This window comes from Heterocephalus glaber, unplaced genomic scaffold (genome assembly GCF_053883595.1).
Source record: "Heterocephalus glaber isolate CG9 unplaced genomic scaffold, H.glaber_assembly_v1.0 deba00001442, whole genome shotgun sequence".
NCBI lineage: Eukaryota > Metazoa > Chordata > Mammalia > Rodentia > Bathyergidae > Heterocephalus > Heterocephalus glaber.
The window spans coordinates 43,691,615-43,713,228 of NW_028258296.1; the positions used below are offsets into that span (position 1 = coordinate 43,691,615).

General features: G+C 38.4%; 1 protein-coding gene across 7 annotated transcripts in view; it reads right to left on the reverse strand.

Annotated features, from left to right (window-relative positions):
• Wdr47 (WD repeat domain 47) overlaps positions 1-15,529 on the reverse strand; it is a 71,834-nt gene extending 56,305 nt beyond the window's left edge. Inside the window, exons 1-2 of one of the 7 annotated variants that reach the window (XM_087213217.1) lie at positions 15,203-15,529; positions 599-765 (exon numbers count right to left, since the gene is read on the reverse strand). In XM_087213217.1, coding sequence (XP_087069343.1) covers positions 599-756 — 158 coding nt within the window. In that variant the 5' untranslated portion in view covers positions 757-765; positions 15,203-15,529. Of the gene's footprint in view, positions 1-598; positions 766-14,868; positions 15,055-15,202 lie in introns of those variants that run through there. The other 6 variants (XM_087213216.1, XM_087213215.1, XM_087213213.1 and 3 more) reach the window with 6 other exon arrangements.
• Positions 15,530-21,614: the final 6,085 nt, after the last annotated feature.

Here is a 21,614-nt window from a genome sequence, read left to right on the forward strand (position 1 = left end):
AAAGCGCAAGGACCCAAGTTTGATCCCCGGTACAAAAAAAGAAGATATGTATGGGAATCATAAGTGTTTCTGAGTGGTGAGGTGATTTTTCTTTATTTTTCTATATTTTTAATAATCAATATATTTGTACAGTAACATACTTTATATCCATAGCCAGAAAATGGTATTTCAGAAATGTTTTCTTTGCCCTTGCAGAGTTTCTGATTTCTTAGTCAAGTAGCTTTTACACTGATATAACAAACTCAATAGACTTTTGACTGTTTTTTTTTTTTAAACATCTGGACCATACTACACTCAAAACATCCTACAGAAAAAATTACAGCACTCTGTAAATGTTCCATTATAAAAGCAAACTTTTAAAAAATCACACAGGGCTGGGGATTTAGCTCAGGGGTTTCTCTGCCAGCTGTACAAGCGCAAAGACCTGAGTTTGATCCCCGGTACCAAAAAAAATTAAAAATAAAAATGAAAAATAAAAAAATAAAAAATTATACAGCCTTTTGTGATTATAAAACTCTATGTGTATTATATACCTTACCTTATTAACACTTAACATTTCTTTGAAGGAGCTACACACCTCACAGTAATGAAATCATACCTCAGGAAAAGCATATCATCTGAAAACAGGCCATTTATGACTCCACTTTCCTTCTCAAGGGCCAGCATACTAATGTGAAGCTTCTTTGAATTCAGGAAGTCCAAAATTAGCTTAATAATTTCAACCTCCTTTACATTCACCGTTTCTTCTGCTGTCATATTGATAGCCTAAATATTAAATAGAAAAACAACAAAAAAGTTAGTCCTATTGTTTTACAACTAAGTTTAACTGCATAGAAACTACACATAACAGGTTTCCTGGGGATTTGTAGCAGAGGTTTTTTTTTTTTTTTTGAAGTAAAATTAACTTATCAAAACCATGTCATTCTTTAAGAAAAACATGGCATTCTTTAATGTGTAATTCTTTTTTTTTTTTTTTTGGTACCAGGGATCAAACTCGGGTCCTTGCACTTCCAGGGCAGGCAGCAGAACCACTGAGCTAAATCCCTGGCCCTAATGTGTAATTCTTCAACATGAGTACTTTTTTTTTTTTTTTTGGTACTGGAGATCGAACTCGGGTCCTTGTACCTGCAAGGCAGGCAGTGGAACCACTGAGCTAAATCCCTGGCCCTCTTTAATGTGTAGTTCTTTAGAGTATCATTTTTTAAAGTACTTAGGGGTACACATTGGAATAATGACAGATTAAACAACATCAAGTCTGTGATTTGTTTCAAAATAATGTAGGGCAGCAGAAAGAAGAAAAAAATGAAACAAGAATGATCATGATGCTGAATGTGGTGATGTATGCCTACAATCTCAGCACTCAGGGCTGAGGCAGGAGAATCTTGGAGAGTTCAAGTCCAGCCTAATCTACATATTGAGATCTTTTATCAACAAACAAACAAACATTCCCCCTCACCCCCTGCCTGACCCACAAGCGCAAGGTCCAGAGTTCAGACCAGTACAAAAAAAAAAAGAATGATGATGACTATTGAGGTAAGCTGATGGGTAAGTAAGTGGGGTTGCTCTTATATATATTTAAAATTTTCCATAATAAAGAATATTTTTAGCTGAGTGTGCTGGCACACACCTGCAATCCCAGCTTCTCAGGAGGCTGAGACAGGATTACAGCAAGTTAGAGGCCAGCCTGGGCAATTTAGCAAGACCAGATTTGATTAAAAAAAAGCCGTGGGGATGTAGCTCAATGCTCCCTGGGTTCAATCCCTAGTACTGAAAAAAATAAACTGCAATTTTAGTTATATTGGTAACATCAATGATATTTCAACACTCTAAAATTCCTTCGAACTCTCATCTACAGGTCTGCAGTGATACAACTGAGCTAATATGTTATGAAATCATAAAGACTGAGAAGTAGGAGAACTGTGAAAATCATTGGGTCAACATTCTCATTTTACAGATGAAACCACGCAAGTTAAATGGCCTAAAGTGTTACAGTTTTCAAATGTTAAGACTTAGGAGCAATGCAAAAGACTACCACACAAGTGGACTAGCTGCAAAGAAATCTTATCAGATGTAACAAGACTAAAAGCATTATCTTTTTCACAGAATCAGTGTACTTTAACCAAGCTCACAGAAACATAAACACATACATGCAGACACGAGGTTAGTTTTTCAACTTCTTTATTTTTTAAAATTTATTTTCTTTACTTTTGTCAATTTATTATTTATAAGAAATGCAAATGTCTGGCCAACTAGAATGCTCTTATCAGAAGATGAATATATTCTTATGTAGAGAATGTGCTAGAATAAACAAAGGAAAGAAATAATTATATGACTCAAACATTTAATGACATCAGACTAAAATTATCTCTTCCCAAAACCAGAATGTACCTGTCTCAGAAAACTGATAAATCACAAAACTCTATCCCAACAAGCCAATTGCCCAATTCCTGATACTTTGGGTTTCCCTTTGTTATCTTCTAAGCTGACCACCATCCTCTTTTTCATAGACTTTGTTGAAAAGATGACAATAAAATTTACGAGATTTCCACTCACTAAACTCTGATTGTATTTCAGAATTATCTCCCTGAGATTATAATTAAAGTACACCAATTACTTACCAATTTTATCATTCCCTCAACTCATCAGATAATTCTTAGCAGCAAAAAGAATGGCTTTTACTAATTCTCAGAAAAAAAATTTTATTCCAATTTTCTGAGATCTTAGAGGGTACTTCATTTACATAACCATATACCAACCACACAATTCAGTGTGGGACTGAAACTACAATTTTCTAATATAGGTCAATGTAAATATTTTACAGGTCTCATATTCAACATTTGGTCTAAATATTAGAATATTAAGCAACTCTAGATTGGAATTTATGGCAATAGACACACTTTTACTCATAACCAGAAGTTCAAATTTTCCCTGTGCTGCCCAGGCTGGCCTTGAATTCCTGGCCTCAAGTGATCTTCCTGTCTCAGCCTCCCAAGTAGCTGGGACTACAAGCATGTACCACAATGCCCTGCATAACTATATATTTGACGCTTCAATCATTTCTGGTCAGTAGAGCCTAAGAGATAAAGAAATACATTTTTTTTTAGATAGGGTCTTGCTACATACATAAAGTCCACAAAAAATGTATACATCAGCAAAATAAAAACTTGTATAATTAATACTAAATTTATTGAGACATCATGAGATTAATACAAGTTCCCTTTGGCCTCTACACTTACAAGAGGTACTCAAAGTGGGGCCATTAGCTTCCAGGCATTTATTAGTACAGTGAACTGAAGTGTGTGAACATTTCTTTGGCAGACTCTGCATGTGTATGTGGGTAGGTGGGTATATCTCAGGGTGACCTCAAACTGTCAATCCTCCCACCTCAGTGTACCATCACATCCAACTTGAGATACATACATACATACACACACACACACACACACACACACACACACACACACACATTTTCTTTTCAGCACTGGCGATTTAACTCAAGGTCTTTACACTGGGCTACATCCCCAACCTTTTTTCTTTTCTTTTTTCAGTTTTTTGAGATAGGGTCTCACTACTAGTTGAGGCTGGCCTTCAACTCACAACGATCCTCCTGCCCCACCCTCCCAAGTGCTAGGGTTACACACATGTGCCACCACACCCAGATCCCAGTCTTTTTTCAATTTACTTACTTTGAAATAGTCTAAGTCACTAAATTGTGCAGCCTGAGTTTGAACTTGCCATCCTCCTGTCTCAGCCACCCAGAGTGCTGGGATTACAAGCATGTACCACCATGCCAGCCAAAACTTGCATTCCCCACCCCCCTTTTTTTTTAAGTCAGAGTCTCACTATGTAGCTCAGGCAGGCCTTGAACTCACTATGTAGGCCAGGCTGGCCTAGAACTCCCAGTGATCCTCCTACCTCAGCCTTCTGAGTGCTGGCATTTCAGGTATGTGCCACCACACCCAACTATATTCTTAAAAATACATGTCTTTTGAATAGGAAAGAAAATATATCATAATTAACCTAGAAGTGAGTCAGATTTGAAAAAACACTTAATTAAAGACAAGTCTTAATTCTATACTGTGAAATTCCCAGTGGAAAAGTGTAATATTTTAATCACTCAGCTCAGAATTTTATTATAAGCTTTGCTGTTATTGGGCACAAAAGAAAAACAGCCATATGCCTGATGATATACTATATTTCCCCCTCCAAAAAAGACTGGGTCTTATATTAATTTTTGCTCTAAAAGACGCAACAGGGCTCATTTTTTACAACATAGCTATCTTCGATTTTACCCCATGAATTCTTCACCCATTACAACCTCTTGCAGGCCAGGCTTCATAAAGTTTCCTTTAAATCAAGTGTGAATTGAACTGAAGACTTTCAAGACAGGAGTTACAACAGAAATGATAGTTAAGAATGATGGTCCACACAAAAGCAACACAATAGGCACCAAATTTCAGAAAACGTTTATTGCATACAAGTGCATTAAGTACATCCATTACAATGCACAATGTACTGAATTATGAAGATTCACATTAGACACAACCACATCTGTTCATTACCAAGCTCATATATTATTCGTGCATTGTGTCTGTACTCTGATTGGGTCACTTGGTAACACCTTGAGTTCATCTGTTTACACAGGTGTTTACCTCTCTCTCCCACTTGTGTATTTACAAATACTTAATTATAATTTATATTATCATTTATTTTAAGTATTAATGCCAATATTATTTATATTTAATTTTATATTAATGTTATTTTAAAATTCAATACATCCATCTTGTGTTGCATCAGATGTACTAAGTCCATCAATCTGGTGATCTTAACTGGGACTTATTTTTGGGGTAGGGCTTATATTACAAGCATCCTAAAAAATCATGCTAGGACTAATTTTTCTGTTAGGTCTTATTTTCAGAGAAATACAGTAGATTACAATTACTCTTTTCTCTGATCCTTTGTATTACCAAAACATTTATAGAGGGTCCCAAAATCCTAACTGCTTAATTTAGAAATGATATATTATTTATTAATTTATTTGTATTTTTAACATATAAAAACATGTAGTTTTGGACAGTTTTTAATCTCCTAAAACTATTTATCACTACAAAGCTAAAATTTTTCTCTAATTCAAAGGAGCCTAATTCAAATGACAAACTCTTTCACCCTTTTCTGAAAGGGAAGCTTGTAAATTCATAATACTTAACTAGTTCAATAACTATTAAATTATTAATTTCAGGGGCCAGGGATTTAGCTCAGTGGTCCCGGCGCCTGTCTTGTAAGCTCAAGGTCCCGAGTTCGATCCCTGGTACTGAAATAAATTAATTAATTTAAAACAAAATTAAAAAATAAATCATTAATTTTTTTGGATACAAGGTCTCACTATGTTGCCCAGGCTAGTTTCAAACTCCTGGGCTCACCCACCCTCTTGCCTCAGCCTCCTGAATAGCTAGGACTCTAGACTCATGTCACCATGCCTGAATCTAAAATTATCTTTTCAAACAAGATGCATACAAATATGTTCAACTAATATTGGGTGAATTAAATGGAGATGCAAAATCACTGAATAAATGTTTCTACAAAAGTACAGAATAGATCACTTTTATTTCCAACTGTTCTAAAGGCTTTCAAAAAAATGGAGCTTCTGATCCAACTATTTTGCCTAAGTCAAATCTGCAAGCATCTTAGGTAGACCTGCCAGCCCATCGTACATATGAACAATGTATTTACTGGACAAAATTTACATAGAGACAACAGTAGGGTTTTTACTGAAAATGGAAAAAAAAAACCCAGAGTATGCCAGTATTTCCATATTAAATGACAGCTTTCTTTAAAAAAAAAAAAATCACAAAACATGATTGAATTTTCCATTAAGAAGCAGATTTTTATATTCACTAGGTCAACTAGGTGAAGTAAAGAAGTAAGAGTTTTCTTAAAAATAAGGGTGCCTAGGGCTGGGGATTTTGCTCAGCGGTTTCGTGCAAGGACCTGAGTTCGATCCCCGGTACCAAAAAAAAAAAGGGTATCTGCAAATGAGCTGGAAGGTAGTTAGTATTTCAGTACTTAAGATACAATTAATCTCTACAGAAACTAATCCCAGATGGAGTCTCTGCAGACTTCTGCTGATTACTGTCAGTGAAACAAGATTAAAAAGACGTATTAAGGGACAAGAAAGAAAATTTGCTTAGAAATCTAAGACTAAAGGTAAAATGTTAACAATAGATAATATATATATATATATATAATTCCACAGAGATATAGAAAAAGTTTCACGCAAAAGAAATCAGTGCTAGCTTTCTAGTCAACCATAAATAGATATGATTTAAATGTTCCTTTGAAATGATGTTACTTACTTAAAATACAGATTACAAAAGAAGAAAAACACATGAGGCTAAGAATGATTCAGAGGTATAAGGTCAAGGGATTAGGACACAGTAATAAATTTTATGGTCATGAAAAGAATGCTTACAGCTCTAATTTTTGTGATTTCAAGTTTTATAATTTGCTTTAATTTACATTTTAATAATAGAAAGTATATATTCCAAGGAGGAGACTATGGGAAGCCTCAAATTTATAAGGTCCATTAAAGAAAAGAAAATAGATTTCCTTTAGATCATTTAACAAAAGAAGGGGTCCACAGTGGTTCCGCCGCCTGCCTTGCAAGTGCAAGGACCCAAGTTCAATCCCTGGTACCAAAAAAAAAAAGAAACAAAGAAGGGGTCCCTTCACCCTACCACGCTTCATCGTGCCTGCTCATCACCTCAGGTTTGCAGCAGAGATGCAGCATGTGTCTCTTCTTACTGTTGACAGCTATTCTCTATTCCTTAGTTATTCTAATTTACCTTCTGGAATTGTGAATGATTTTTGGCCTAAAGTAACAACTTATAGTCAGGTGTGGTGGTGCACACCTATAATTCCAGCAATTTCAATCCCAGAACAGGCAATTTAGTAATTTAGCAAAATACTGCCTCAAAATAAAAAATAAAAAGGTAACTTTTTGGAGAGGTAACTCTGTACAAAGGCCCTAAATTCAATCCTCAATACTGGAAAAAAGAGAGGAAGAAAGGAAGGAAAGAAGGAAGGAAGGAAGGAAAAAAGAGAGAGAAAGAAATAGTATATATAAACTAGGTGCAGCTTTACCTAACTATAAAAAGAATTCAATTAACATAATACTGTTTGCTTGTATATACATAAAATATCTCTGGAAAAATATAGAATAAATTGGTAAAGATGGCTGTATCCAAGAAGATAAACTAGATAATTAAAGAATAGGAATGGAAGGTGACTTTTCATTATGCATCCTTTCAAACCTTTTTAGTTTGTACATGTACAGATATTATCTGTTCAAAAACATTTTAAATAATAATATATAAATAACCAATTACTTGCAAATCACTGGAAGGAATTAGTAACATAAGTAATGAAGAAACTGCATTTCAAAGTGGTTTATATTTTTTCCATAACCCAAAACCTCTTCTCATACCTGATTTAAATACTGAAAAAAATTTTTAAAATAAAATAAATATAATTTTAAAAAATAAATATAATTTCAATATTTCTTTGAGATTAAAGTATTTATGCTTTCCATATTTAAACACATAATTTAAGAACATATTTACTGAAATACTAAAACTCTACAAAATAAAAAACTAAAAACAGAAAAAGAAAACTATTTTTAGCTCAGACTATTCAATTAAGTCACAGAACCCAGAAAAAGTAAAGAAAAACAAATTCATTCTTTTTTTTTTTTTTTGGTACCAGGGATCGAACTCTGGACCTTGCGCTTGCAAGACAGGCGCTGGAAACACTGAGCTAAATCCCGGCAACAAATTCATTCTTGTCAGCTTTTAGCAGGGCACGGTGGAACACTTGTGACTTGAGCAATTAGGAGGCTAAGGCAAGAGAACTGCAAGTTTGGAGCCAGCCTGGGCTACTCAATGAGTTCAAGCCCATCCCAGACTATAAAGCAAGACCCTGAAAATGTAAAATGTAAAGCTTCCATTCGCTAAATTTGTCACAAAGTTAAAAGGGACCAAAAACAAAAATAACAAGGCATAAACTAGAATTACTTAAAACACATATAACTTATTTAAATGCTTATCACTTAAAATATATAAATAGCTTCTTCAAATCAAAAACCAAAAAAATTCCAGTTGAAAAGTGAATAAAGTGAGCTGGGAATGGTGGTACACACTAGCAATCCCAGCACTTTGGGAGGCTGAGGCAGGAGGATCATAAATTCAAATCCAGCTTGGACAATTTAGTGACTTAGTAAGATCCCATCTCAAAATTTAAAATTAAAAAACAATTTTTAAAGGGTTGAGAATGTAGCTCAGTCGTAGTGTTTGCCTCCCCAATACTGAGGGGAATAAAAAAACAATTCACAGAACTACATTCAATCAATAAATTAAAAGATGCAACCTCACTGGTACAGAATGAACATTCCTAATCCAAATATTTGAAATGCTCTGATTTAAGTTTTGGATTTTGGAGCATTTTGGATACAGTATTGGGTTTTCAGATTAGAGATGCTCAATCAGTGAGGTCTATGCAAATATTGCAAAATCCCCAAATCTGAAACATGTCTGGTCAACTGTACTACAAAAACAAGGCAACATTTATGACCTACTAGTTTTGCAAAAATTAAAAAGCTATGATAAATTGGGTGTGGTGACATGTGCCTATAGTCCCAGCTACCTGGTAGGCTGCCTCAAGAGTTACAAGCCACTCTGGGCAACACAGTGAAACTCCAGTTTAAAAATAAAGAAATAAATAAAAACTAACAACATCTAATGTTGGTAAAAATGAGGATAAATGCCCTTTCACACACTGTTGCTAAGAATGTAAAGCTGCACAGACTATTTGACAGAATGAAATTTTTACATATGAAAAATACCATCTGAGTTACCAATTTCAATTCTCTTCTAGGAACTCAGTCTGCAAATATTTGCAAATGTATATAAAGATATACAGACAAAGCTAGGTGTGGTAACCTATACCTGTAATCCCTACACTCTGGGAGTCGGGGACAGGATGATGGCAAATTAGAGCCCAGCCTGGGCAACAAAGCTACTTAGCGAGATGCTGCTCAAAATTAAAAATTGAAAACAGAGCTAGGGATAAGGCTCACCAGTTTGATCCCCAGTACAAGAAAATACAATAACAACAACAAAAACTCATAAAGATATTCCTTGAAGACCTACTTGCAACAGAGAAAAACAAGAAATATACTGAACTCTAATCAATATCAAAAGTGTCAGAGAACAAACAATTGTTAAATTGGTAATTCATACTATAGAATACTAATGCAATGATGTAAGTGACACATCCTAAAATGAAAAAGCCATAATAGAAAAATGAAGGTATCAATAAATATTTGTTGGGCCGGGGATTTAACTCAGTGGTTTTGCCCCTTGCTGTGCAAGCACAAGGATCCGAGTTTGATCCCCGGTACCAAAAAAAAAAAAAAATAAAAATAAATATTTGTTGACTAAATATAAACAGACCTATTAAAAGGGAGGGGGCATATCTCTTTCTCTGTATAAATTGTCAAAGGTCTGGAAGGATGAATACTAAACTGTTCAATGTGGTTACCTCTAAAGAGAGGAATGAGATCGGGATGAAGGGCAGGAATGTAGGAAGGAAAAGGAGTTGAAGGGAGACTTTTACTCTTTATCCTTTCTATTTCCTGAATGTTTTGCAAGCAATTGATATTCCTGTATCACCTGTATGCTTATACACATACTTCCTATATGAATACAATTTTTAAATTTAACAACCTATAAAAATGAAAAAGAATTAGATCTCAAAGAGTCTATTCTATATAAAGGTACCAACTAGAGTAGAATCCCCAAAACAAGATTAAGTGCTATGTTTACAACATAAAAAACATTAGGCATGATTCTTAGATCTTACGTATATTGGTCAATAAACCCTTACAAAAACCATTCTTCAGGGCCGGGGATTTGGCTCAGTGGTTCCGTCACCTGCCTCGAAAGCACCAGGTCCCTAGTTCAATTCCCGGTATCACAAAAAAAAAAAAAAAGAGCTCTCTTTGGGCTGGGGATTTAGCTCAGCGGTTTCGTCGCCTGCTGAGCAATCGCAAGGACCCGAGTTCGATCCCCGGTACCAAAAAAACCACCATTCTTCACTAATATAACTTCCACACCCCCTGCCATCCTGGTCATCAATCTCTGAATATTTGTGAGTCTCTCTCTTAAAGCACCCAATATAGAACACAATACTCCAGATGTGGTGTGGTCTGGTCAGCAACTATATACAGTAAAACTAACACTTCCCTATAATATTGGCATTTTACAATGAACATACTTAAAATTTCTTTAGATCATGTATTTCTGAAATATGCTTCTGCACTTCACAGAATTTCACTTCCAAAGCCTATTAAGGTTTGAAAGAAAACCAACCTAATTCTATTTCCAAGGTTTCAAAATAATATTTTTAAAATGTTAAGCCAAAAATGGACATTAAGACTAATTTTAGCCAGGCACAGAAGCGCATGCCTGTTATCCCAGCACTCGACAGGCTAAGGCAGGAGGATCGCCACAAGTTCAAGACCGCCTGAACTACATAGTGAGACTCTGTCTTAAACCAAAAAACCAAAAAACATCCCTCTAATTTTGGCTTGATTCTGTAAGATTTTCTTTTTTCAATAAATCAACAAGAATCATAAAATATGGTACTCAGCCATCAAATGAGTGAAATTAAATGGGTCCAGTATAACTAGTATAAAATTTTAAATCCTTTTTTCATGTAGTAACTATCTATAAAATCAAATGCTGACTGATAAAATGAGATAAAGCTCCCAGTGAAATGGCAAGTATATGACTGATGCTCAATAAACATAATTACTTCCCCTCAGAGTTCATATCCTTAAGGACAATGTGTCAAAGAGACTAAGAGGCAGTACCTGTAATTCTAGCTATTAACAAGGCTGAGGCAGGAGGATCTTGAGTTTGAGGCTAGTCTGGGGCAACTTGGCAAGACCACCTCTTATTCCCACTTCCCATCTCAAAACAACAACAACAACAACAACAAAACAAAGGCTGCTAATAAAATGCTCTAGTACAGCTACTGTGCTATACTTTGGATACAGGTGTGGTGACACATCCCTGTAATCTCAGCTACATAGGAAACTGAGGCAGGAGGATCATAAGTTCAAGGCCAGCCTGAGCAATTCAGCAATACTCTGTCTTAAAACCTTAAAAAATAAAGTTAAAAGGGCTGGGGGTATAGCTCCCTAGGTTTAATCCCTAATACCTTGAAAAAATTATTTTTGAAAAGGGGGACATTAAAAAATATTTTAGGTGTAATTTTAAAATACTAGGAAGCTCAATTAAATCAATTACAGTAAAGAGGACAGAAGGGGAAAAAGAATAAAATTTTTAAAATAAAATTTGAAAATAAAAGACTACAAATGGAGACACCTACTTGTAATATTTGATTGAAGTCAATAGCCATTTTAAAAACTTAAGGGCTGGGGACTTAGCTCAGTGGTGCTGTGTCTGCCGTGCAAGCGGAAGGTTGTAAGTTTGATCCCCGGTACCAAAAAAAAAAAAAAAAAAAAAAAACCTGAGTATTTATTGTGTTCTAACATGAGGCTACATACCTCCGATACAATGATCAATGTACTATGGTGAACAAGACATAAAAGGTTTTAAATGTGTGTGTTGATATTTTGTTAATATTTTCATTTTTATAGAAATAAACTCAAATAGAAAAAAACCAGTTAAAATATATGATTGGGCTATTTAATATAGTGGTTTCAAAACTGAAGTGTCTGCACTGGATTTGGAGTCTGAAGACCTAGACTCAAGAATGACATATGAAAATAATATACTTATATAAATAATAACAAAAGCAGGTCTCAATGCACACGTGCAATTCCAACACTCTGGGAGGCTGAATCAGGAGGATGGCAGATTCAAGCCAGGACCAGGCAACTTAGTGAGACCCTAGATCAAAATTTAAAAATAAAAAAGGATTGGGATGTAGCTCAGTAGTTCAGTGTGAAAGCCCTGAGTTCAATCCCCAGTACCACCAAAAAAAGAAAAGGACTGAAAGAGAATTACAATAAAATGTCATGGAAGTTCAGGGATAGTAAGGTTTTAAAGGATTACTAATATCCTAATATGCAGAAATAAAAGGGAAAAGGTATTCTACCATTTACTGTACACCTACTATATGTAACACCCTGTGCCAAATACTTTCCATGCATTGTCTTTGTAATTCTTATAACTGTCATTGCACAGATGATTACACTAACACTCAGAGATGTTAGGTATTTGCCTCTAGAGCAAATAAATGCAAAGCCAAGAATGAGATGACCAAGTCTATTTTACTAAAAGCCTTTAACCATTCCTTTACAATATTCTGACTTTTACAGGGATGAAAATAAGAGGGGATAATCAAGACTCAAATAATATTGAACCTAGTATCACTATTAGTTTCAAAAACTGGAATGCAACTTACTTCCTGTGCTAGGAAATGATCTGCCATTTATTAGCTGAATAAGTCTAAGGCAAAGCTTCTTAAATTTTTCTACTTAAGGACAGAAGAATCTAAACACATATCCAGGAATCCTTAAGCATAAGCATAAGGTTTCTTTTGGCCAGGGATTTAGCTCAGTGATGCCACTGCCTGCCTCGAAAGCCCAAGGTCCTGAGTTCAATCTCCGGTACTGAAAAAAGAAAAAAGCATAAGGTTTCTTCTGAAGTCTTTGCCTTTTACCTTAGAAACTACTGTGAATGTTACATTCTTCATATAGACTTTTTGTGTTTTAATATAGTATTTTTCCCACACCTTCAAGTGAAATTGATGACAACTCCATCAACATGTGCCATGTTATATGACCACAGGCTTATCTCCTAGCACACTGAAGTACATGTCTAATGGTGAAAATACTCCAATTTGAAAAGCATAGGTCAGAGAGAACAGAATAAGTTGTTTTTTCATTAGTCAAGAACCAAGACCCAGACATGATGGTGCACGCCTATAATTCCAGCACACAGGAGGCTGAAGCCTCTGGCAATCCTCTAGAGTTAGAGGCCAGCCTGGGCTACAAAGTGACACCCTGTTAAAAAAAAAATCCATACTGAGAATTATTTAGTACCAAATATAACTCAAGTCAGTTATTGACCATAGCCTTATTTGCAAGAAAGCCATTCTGACCACACACAGAAAGGAAACACCCTTCTCTCCACAACATCCCAGGAATAAAGAATATCTATCTGCCAGAGTGGGAATGCACCTCAACAGTTCCCATGAGCACTTTAAGGCCACTATAAGAAATGAGGTCCTGGACCTAGAAACCCTTAAATAGATTATGCAGAAATGTTTAATCAGCCTTGCCAATGTTCCCCTCTATTCAAAGATAATCAATAGACACCTTAAATTTTTTTCCAAAGTGCTTTCAAATGCATTATTTTATTCAGCTTCAGAGTCCACCCAGATGAAAACAAAAGCAGTCATTATCCCCATTTTACAGCATAAGACGTCAATGGTAGAGTAAGTAGCTCTTCCAAGATTGCAATCAGTAGCAAAAGGAAGATTAAATCTCATCTGATTTCCAGTTTACTGATCTTCTAAGGGAAACTGCACATCTTTTCTTATTTATTTTGAAGTGTTTTTCAAACTGCAGCACACACTAAGTATATCACACAGTGTCCATTCAGTAAGTTAGTGATAAACTCGACTTAACAAACAGAAAAAGAGACCAAACACAATTATGTAACTAGGAACATAGGCCAATACCCCTGTCCTCTTACAGTACGTTGCTATAATTGGATTCTACAATGAGGAAAAAAAGAACTAAGAAGTGGGAGGATGGGAGATAAACACAGGTTAAAATTCCCTCACCAAATAAATAAATCCGAATTCAAAGGTTTTAATATTTGGTTTTTTACCTAAAAATATACTATTATGGCTTACTTGGCCTTTCCACAGCTGTATATTAATTTTTCTTTCCTAATGGAATAATTTACCTCCCCATTACATCTTTCTCCTAAATGAAACCTCCAGAATGTGCCACATAAAGGAAAATGGGCTCTTAGGCGTTTCTCCTGTCTAGTAAAATGCCAGTGAAACATATGCCAACACTAAAGACAAAAAGAAAAAAAAGCTACTTGGATTTACTGTGAAAAAAATTATAGCATCTTTAAAACCTACGTATTAATTTCCGTAGCATTAACTTTTTGAAGCATCATGAACTCCATAAAAAAAAAAAAAGAGGAAAATACGTAAATGTTAGGATCACAACCTATGAATCTGGGTGGAACAAAGACTTCTCCTTTCATTATGCAGAGAGAACCAAGTTGTCCAAAAAACCCTCCCCTCAGATACCCTGGGTGGTTACCAACGCCTGGTCTGGGTATAGAAAGGAAAATTCTGGTCAAATGCTACCTCTGCCTATCCTGCTCCACCTCCCCCTTTTGCAAAACGCTTCGCCCCAGAGCTGGAGCCCCAGTCTTTTTCCCCCCAATACAGGGAGGTGGTTTAACCCTCTGAGTTCTACAACCTCCTATGCCTTTTAGGCACGCTTCTCCCGGCACAAACCTCGTTCCAAATCCAGTCGCTGTCCCTCTCTCCCACACTTCCCAGACCCCCCAAAAACCTGCTCTCCCACTGACCACTGACGTCAAAAAGGCCAAACCCGGCCCCGCGGGACCGCCCAGAGCCGCCGCCCGGCCCCCAGCCCCGTCGCGCCCTCCCGTCCTCCCGGCCAAGGCGTGCCCAGCCAGGGGCGCGAGCTCGCTCCCCAGTTTCCGCACGGGCTCCGCAGAGGGCCCAAGAAGGGAGAAGCAGCGCAGTCATCCCCTCCCGTCCTTAAGCAGCGGCGAGGTGGACACGAACCCTGCGCTCGCTTGCTTCTCAGGTCCAGGGCGAGGGACGTCGCTCTGCGCCCCAGAATGCGGCTGGCATTGAGGGAAAGGTGTGGCCCAGAAGAGGCGGCCTCGAGTGGGGGCCGGGCGGTTCCCGGGTCCTCATATTGCGGCGCTGGGCCTCACCCACGACCTGTCTCCTCCCAGTCACCACCCGAGACTATCCAAGACCCTTCTCCCGCGCCGCGAACGCCGCCCTCTGGGACCCCGGCTCGGGAGCTAGTCAGGTGGTGACTGGTGGCGACGGGTGACCATGGCAACCCGAGGTGTGCAGCGGCCCGCCTCCGTCTCCCGGGGTCACTCACCTGAGGGCTCCGAGACGAGCCCGGAGAAGCGTGGAAGGAAAGAAAACGCGGCTGCGAGGCCGGTGGCCGGGCCCCGAAGCTGTCGGCTCCGAGTTGGAGCGGGGGCGTGAGGGCGGCGGTCTGGGTTTGGCGTGGGTCCTTCCTCGTGCCGCCTGCGCGTCAATCCATCAGTCCGTCAGCCCGTCCTCCTCCCGTCCGCCCCTCCCGGGCCGGCGACCGCTCAGCTCAGCCTCTGGCAGACTGCGGTTGTCAAGCGCTGCTGGAACTGAGCTCCAGCCACCAGCTGCAGCCAATCGCCGCGCCTCCTGAGGCGCCTGAGGACCCCGTCGCGCAGGGCGGCCAGGCAGGTGCCTGCGCCGAAAGGGAGAGTCGGCTGGGTGGGTCCAGGGCCCTAGCGGGGCGGGGTGGAGGGACCCGCTTGCCTGGCGAGCAGTTCGGTGAGAGATGGTTAGCCAGACTGAGACCCGGAGCAGCCAGGTGACCCTGCGTCCCAAAATAGCGCGGTCGGCGCTATCGCTTCTAAATAAAGAAGTCGTCTGAGCATTAGGATTGACTCTTAATACCCCACCCAGGTAATTTATTAATAAAGGCTAATAAGATAAGTCTTCCCTCTCCTTGCTTTCTCAACTCCACATTCTCCCTGAAAACTCCAGTAGTTTATTGGTCTGTCCCCTTCCTGATTTCTCATTTTGTGAACCTGATCTACCTTGAAGCAGTTTTCAGTTAACATTTAGCATGTTCTCTTTTTTTGACTACCCCTTTTGATTGGAAGCACTTTTATTACCATCCCATAGGTGCAGTCGTATTCCACAAATACACATGATGCTTAACCGAGGTGAATTAAACAAGGACTATAATGATACTGTACAGAGCTACAGAAGAACACAGAACTATAAACCTGTAAGAACCTCGTCCTCACAAAGGCCAGAGTGAGCTGAGCCTCACTAAAGTGGAAAAATAGGGTGAAAGAGATTGGTAAAGACAATAATCAAAAACATCTCTGGGAAGGAAGAATTTTGTTCAAGATAAAAGAAACCATAGCTTGAGGAAAGTTTCTAAGAAAAACGTTTTTTATTTTTGGGAAAACACCAAAGGCTGAATAGCAAAACAATTGCCTAGTTTGACTAAAGCCTGGAAGAAAGTCTTCATTATGAACCCTTTCAATGATCAGTGACAGATAAATAAACACAAGTTAATGTTACTGAAGGTCTTGACATTAAAAAAACTTTACAGAATGTTTAATTTGAAAAAGTGGGCAAGTATGAGATATCCTAGAAATAGTCTTGCAATTATTTGCCCAGTATTGTTAATCTAAGAAGCTACTTCTAAATTTTGACTCTCAAACAATAGTGTAACTGACACTGCAAATGGAACTATAAAAGTTAAAGTTTTTTTCTTTAAGAGATAAGCAATTTCTCCAAACTTTCTCCTGCTGAGCATATATACACTCCATCCTTCCCCAGCCCAGATGAAGTGACAGAATATGCAGATGCTGACACCAAGAGACCTGGAGCCCATTTTCCTTTCCACCGGAAAGACAAAGAGCTGAAGGTGGCTGGAAGTGATAAAACAAGTGTAAGGATTCATATTATCTCTCTGTGCTCCCGTCCCCTCTGTGCCCACTATAAAAGACCCTTGCCTACCTGAACATGGAGAAAGGGTGATTTAAGACAAGTGAATCTCTCCATCTTCTCGGAGCTAGCTTTGAATAATCCTTTTTTTCTTTTTACCAAACTATATAGCCTCCTTTGATTTGGTCAGCAACAAACAAATGAACCTAAGCGTATGAACTTAAGTGTCCTGTAACAATCGCAGTTAGAAAACTAATGCAAAGGAAAAAATAACTCCCAACCTGTTAGATGTCAGAAGTACTGAGTTCATGGTCGCACAACATGGAGGAATGAAGTCACAAACTAAAGGAGGAAGTTAGGAGAGTTTTATTGAAAATAAGAACAGCTCCTAGATTTCCAGGAGGGGTCCTGAGTGGGTGGCCACTGAGGCTGCTTTGTCAAGAATATTTTATATAGCAAAATCGCAATGTGGGTCACTGTTACAGGGAAGTAACTCCCAACCTGTTGGATGTGCCAAGTTCATAGCTCAGGACTCAAGGACATAGGTTAAGAGTAGGAAGTTTTATTAAGAGAAAGCTCCTGAGAGGCAGGAGGGGTCCCAAAAGTGGGTTGTCGCCGAGGCTCTTTTTCTAGGGGTTTTTATACCCCAAAATCACATCACAGGCTACCTTGGGTCAAACTATAATCAACCTAGAGGATTACAAGTACAGTCACTTAGCTAATATTTATCTAATAGAAAAACAAGGTATGCAACAAGGGAATACAGGCCAAAGAACAAAGGCATTTCTGGAAGGGGTAAGAGTGAGGGTCAGAGGGCCAGAGATTTGGCTCAGTGGTGTCACCACCTGCCTCACAAGTGCAAGGACCCAAGTTTGATCCCTGGTACCAAAAAAAAAAGAGTGACGGTCAGAGCCTTCTGGTCATCTATCTATGGGGAGCCTCGCAGGCCTGGCCACTGAATCTTGGTCTTAGGGCCTAGTTTCTATGAACTCACTCCTCAACCAAAAGTCTGGCTTGTCTCATCTCTATTCTGACTCTATCGGACTGGGTCCCTTACTAACCGCCTATCAATCTCTACCTAATTTAGCTATCTGCAATAACACTATAACCAACCTATAGAATTACAAGTATAGTCGTTTAGCTAATGTTGATCCAATAGGGAAATGAGGCATGTAACAAGGGGATATTTTGTTTTTCTTTTGTGTGTTTGTGTGTGTGTGTGTGTGTTTCTAGTACCAGGAATCGAATTCAGGACCTTGCACTCTCCAGGCAGGTGTAGTGCCACTGAGCTAAATCCCTAGCCCTACAAGGGTACATGGAAAGCAATGAGTGTATGGGTTCAGATATTCTGGTCATCCGCCTATGCATCTGATGCCTAGCTGGGCTCAGTGGACCAGATGGTGCTAATTACAGTATAACCCCAAATTGCAGTTTATCTCTAAAGAGACTTTCAAGCCTGGCTATCGGTCTCCACCTTGAGGCCTGACCTTCTTCAGATTCACTTCCAGCCACAATTTTGATGTGTCTTGATCTTGTGCACTGACTTCCTCCAGGGCCTAATCCCTCTGACTGCCTATTAATATTTAATTTAGCGGTCTCTATGCATCATTTAAATATTTAAATTTGCAATGAGATCTAGAAAGATATACTAATCAGAAACAAGCATTTGAGCACTACTAGGGGCAGAGAGCTAGAAAAATAGAAGAATTTAGCTTGGTGTGTGCTGTGTGCCTGCACTATGGGAGGCTGAGGCAGAACAATCACAAGTTTGAGTCCAGCCTAGGCAACTTAGGGAGACACTATCTCAAAATAAAAATTAAAAAGGGCTGGGAGGGCCAGGGATTTAGCTCAGTGGTTCTGGCGCCTGCCTTGCAGGCGTAAGGTCCCAAGTTCGATCCCTGGTACCAAAAGAAAGAAAAAGGGGGGGCTGGGAATATAACTCAATATGATGGCCCTGGATTCAAGCCACACTACCAAAAAAAACCCCCAAAACAAAAACAAGCCCCACCCACCCACACATATACAAAAGAATCTAATCTGGTGCTAGATTTTTTTGACATTTCCTTAATTAAGCACAAAATGATGCGTTTTGCCCATGTTTTCATTAAAGCCTCACAATCTCCTTAAAGAAACCTATTAATTATTCCAATTTTAGAGATTAAGGGGAAAACTTGCCCAAGATCACACAGCTGATGTGCAGCAGAGAATTCTAGCCATTCTGAGGTTTTGGTTGGTTGGTTGGTTGGTTTTTGTTTGTTTGCTTTTGATACAGGGTTAGACTATGACTACTCCGGGCTGGCCTTGAACTCACTATGTAGCCCAGGCTGGCCTCAAACATGCAGCAATTCTCTGTGTTGGCCCCCCAAATGCTTAGATTACAGGCATGTGCCACCAAGCCTAGCTACTCTTACTCTTAAGACCTTTTTTTTTAAATCCCACTCTACTATATTGTATCAACTGAATGTTTTACCTTGAATGAAGTGAACCCTAATGTAGGGAGAATCAGAGGTCTTATTTATATCCCCCTTACTCTATGGCATATTGTTATTTGCATCCAAATTTTCAATAAATAATAATCAACAGTACTAGAAACAAACAAATAACCTTTACGTTCCTGGAAAAAAGGAAGTGGAAGGACAGAAGTAAGCAGTTTCTGAAAACATAAGACATCTGTCATACCATTATCATTTGTACATTGATAAATGAATGCATTGACTGTGTATTTGCTTCCTATTATAACATCAGGTTTTACTCTACAAGCTTAATAACTGTTACCCAAGATATCACCTTTCCTTCTATACTCAGCCACACTGGTTAAGATTAGATCTTGTCTTTCACTCTAGTTGCTACAATAGCAGTGAATTGTTCAGAAAGACAAGGCTTTCTTAGATGAAGAACTGCCCTTAGATCCCAAAGTACTGCCTCAGTCATTCATCAAGCATTTGCTGAATGCTTACTCTAGTCAGAAACTAGGTTGAGGATCATTTGGAAATACAGGTTCTAACATGGCAGAATGATTCAGTGCCTTGTGACTTAAATGCCTATAAGCTATGGTGGACCCCTTTGAATATGATTCTCACATCTCATATATTAGACTCTAAGTACCTAATAAACATACTAAAAAATAAAAGGTTTAATATTTTAAAGAGTGCTTCACTTAAAGTAGGAAGGGATTAAGTAGGGAGGGATGAAAAGAAATGTAGACATATGAAACAAGTGTAATGAGTGATACCTTGCTTAGATCCTATTTCAAACTGCCATAGGCAGAATAATGGCCTGCAAAGATGTCCATGTCCTAATTCTCAGAGCCTGTACATATGTTACTTGATGTGGATTAAGTAAAAGACCTTGGAATGGGGAGGGTATCTTGGGTCATCCAGGTGAGTCATGTGAAATCACACAGACTGTGTCCCATGTGGCTTCAGAGGGAGACAAGACCACAGAAGAATCAGAGAAGCTGGGTATGGTGGTGCATGCCTGTAATCTCAGCTACTTGGGAGACTGAGACAGAAGGATTGAAAGTATGAGGCCATCCTGGGGAACTTAGTGAGACCCTGTCTCAAAATAAATGAAAACAGGGATGTGGCCCAGTGGTACAGTGCTCTCGGGTTCAATCCCCAGAACCAGAGGGGGAAAGGTCAGAAATGCAACACTGTTAGCTTTGATGACTGACGAAGGGTACCCTAAGCCAAGAAATGATGCCTGAAGTCTGTAGAAACTGAAAAAGGCAAGTAAACAGGTTCTCTCCTAAAACATAAATAAGGTACTACAATCCTCTCAGCACCCTGATTTTAGCTTAGTGAGATCAGTGTTGACAGGCTTCTGACCTAGAAAACTGTTAAGATAATAAATTTGTGGTATCACTAAGTGAGCAGATATTCATTACAGCAATAGGACAGCAATATACAAATGCAAAAAATATAGGTTGCGACAAATCAGAAAGATTTAAACAGCTGTTGAGTATTGGGCAAATACTGAGGTATTAATATTAATTTTTTTTTTTCAGTACTGGGGATCAAACTCAGGACCTTGCACTTGCAAGGCAGGCGCAGTGCCACTGAGCTAAATCCCCGGCCCAAATTAGTGTTAATTTTTGATGGGGTATACTAGTATTTGGGCTGCCCTTTTACATTTCTTATTGGACATATATACAAATGTACTTACAGATGAAATAATACCTCTAGGGTTTGCTTTAATACTGCTCTCAATAGATAGGCAAATTGGCAAAAAGTTGGTTATCTGTTAAAGCCGGGGGCTCATTATACTATTCTGTGTATGCTTGAGGTTTTCTACAAACTTTTTTTAAAAAGTGAATTAACTTTAGCAGCTGTGCGCTTAAGATCGGCACTGTCCAAAATAATTTTGTGATAATGGAAATATCCTATATCAGCTTTGTCCAATGCAGTAGTCACTGACCACAGGGTTATTTAACACTTGAAATATGTCAAGTACAGTTGTGCATGGTGGCACATGCCTATTGTCCCAGATACTTGGGAGCTTGAGGCAGGAAAGTTGTAAGTTTGAGGCCAGCCTAGTCAACTTAGTGAGACCTTGTCTCAAAATGAAAGAAAAAACCATAAAAAGTGCTGGGGATGTAGCTCAGTATTAGAGTACCTCTGGATTCAATCTCTAGTACCATAAAATATATATACAGTATTATATATGTGTGTGTGTATACAAAGTGCAACTGAGAAACTGAACTTTTAATATTATAATTTTAATTATATTTAAATAGCCGTTAAGTGGCTACCATATTACAGTACAGCTCTAAATTTTGGAAAACAGATGTGCTGCCTTACTATCAGAATTCAGTTAGTAAGCTCATTAATTAGTACACAGAT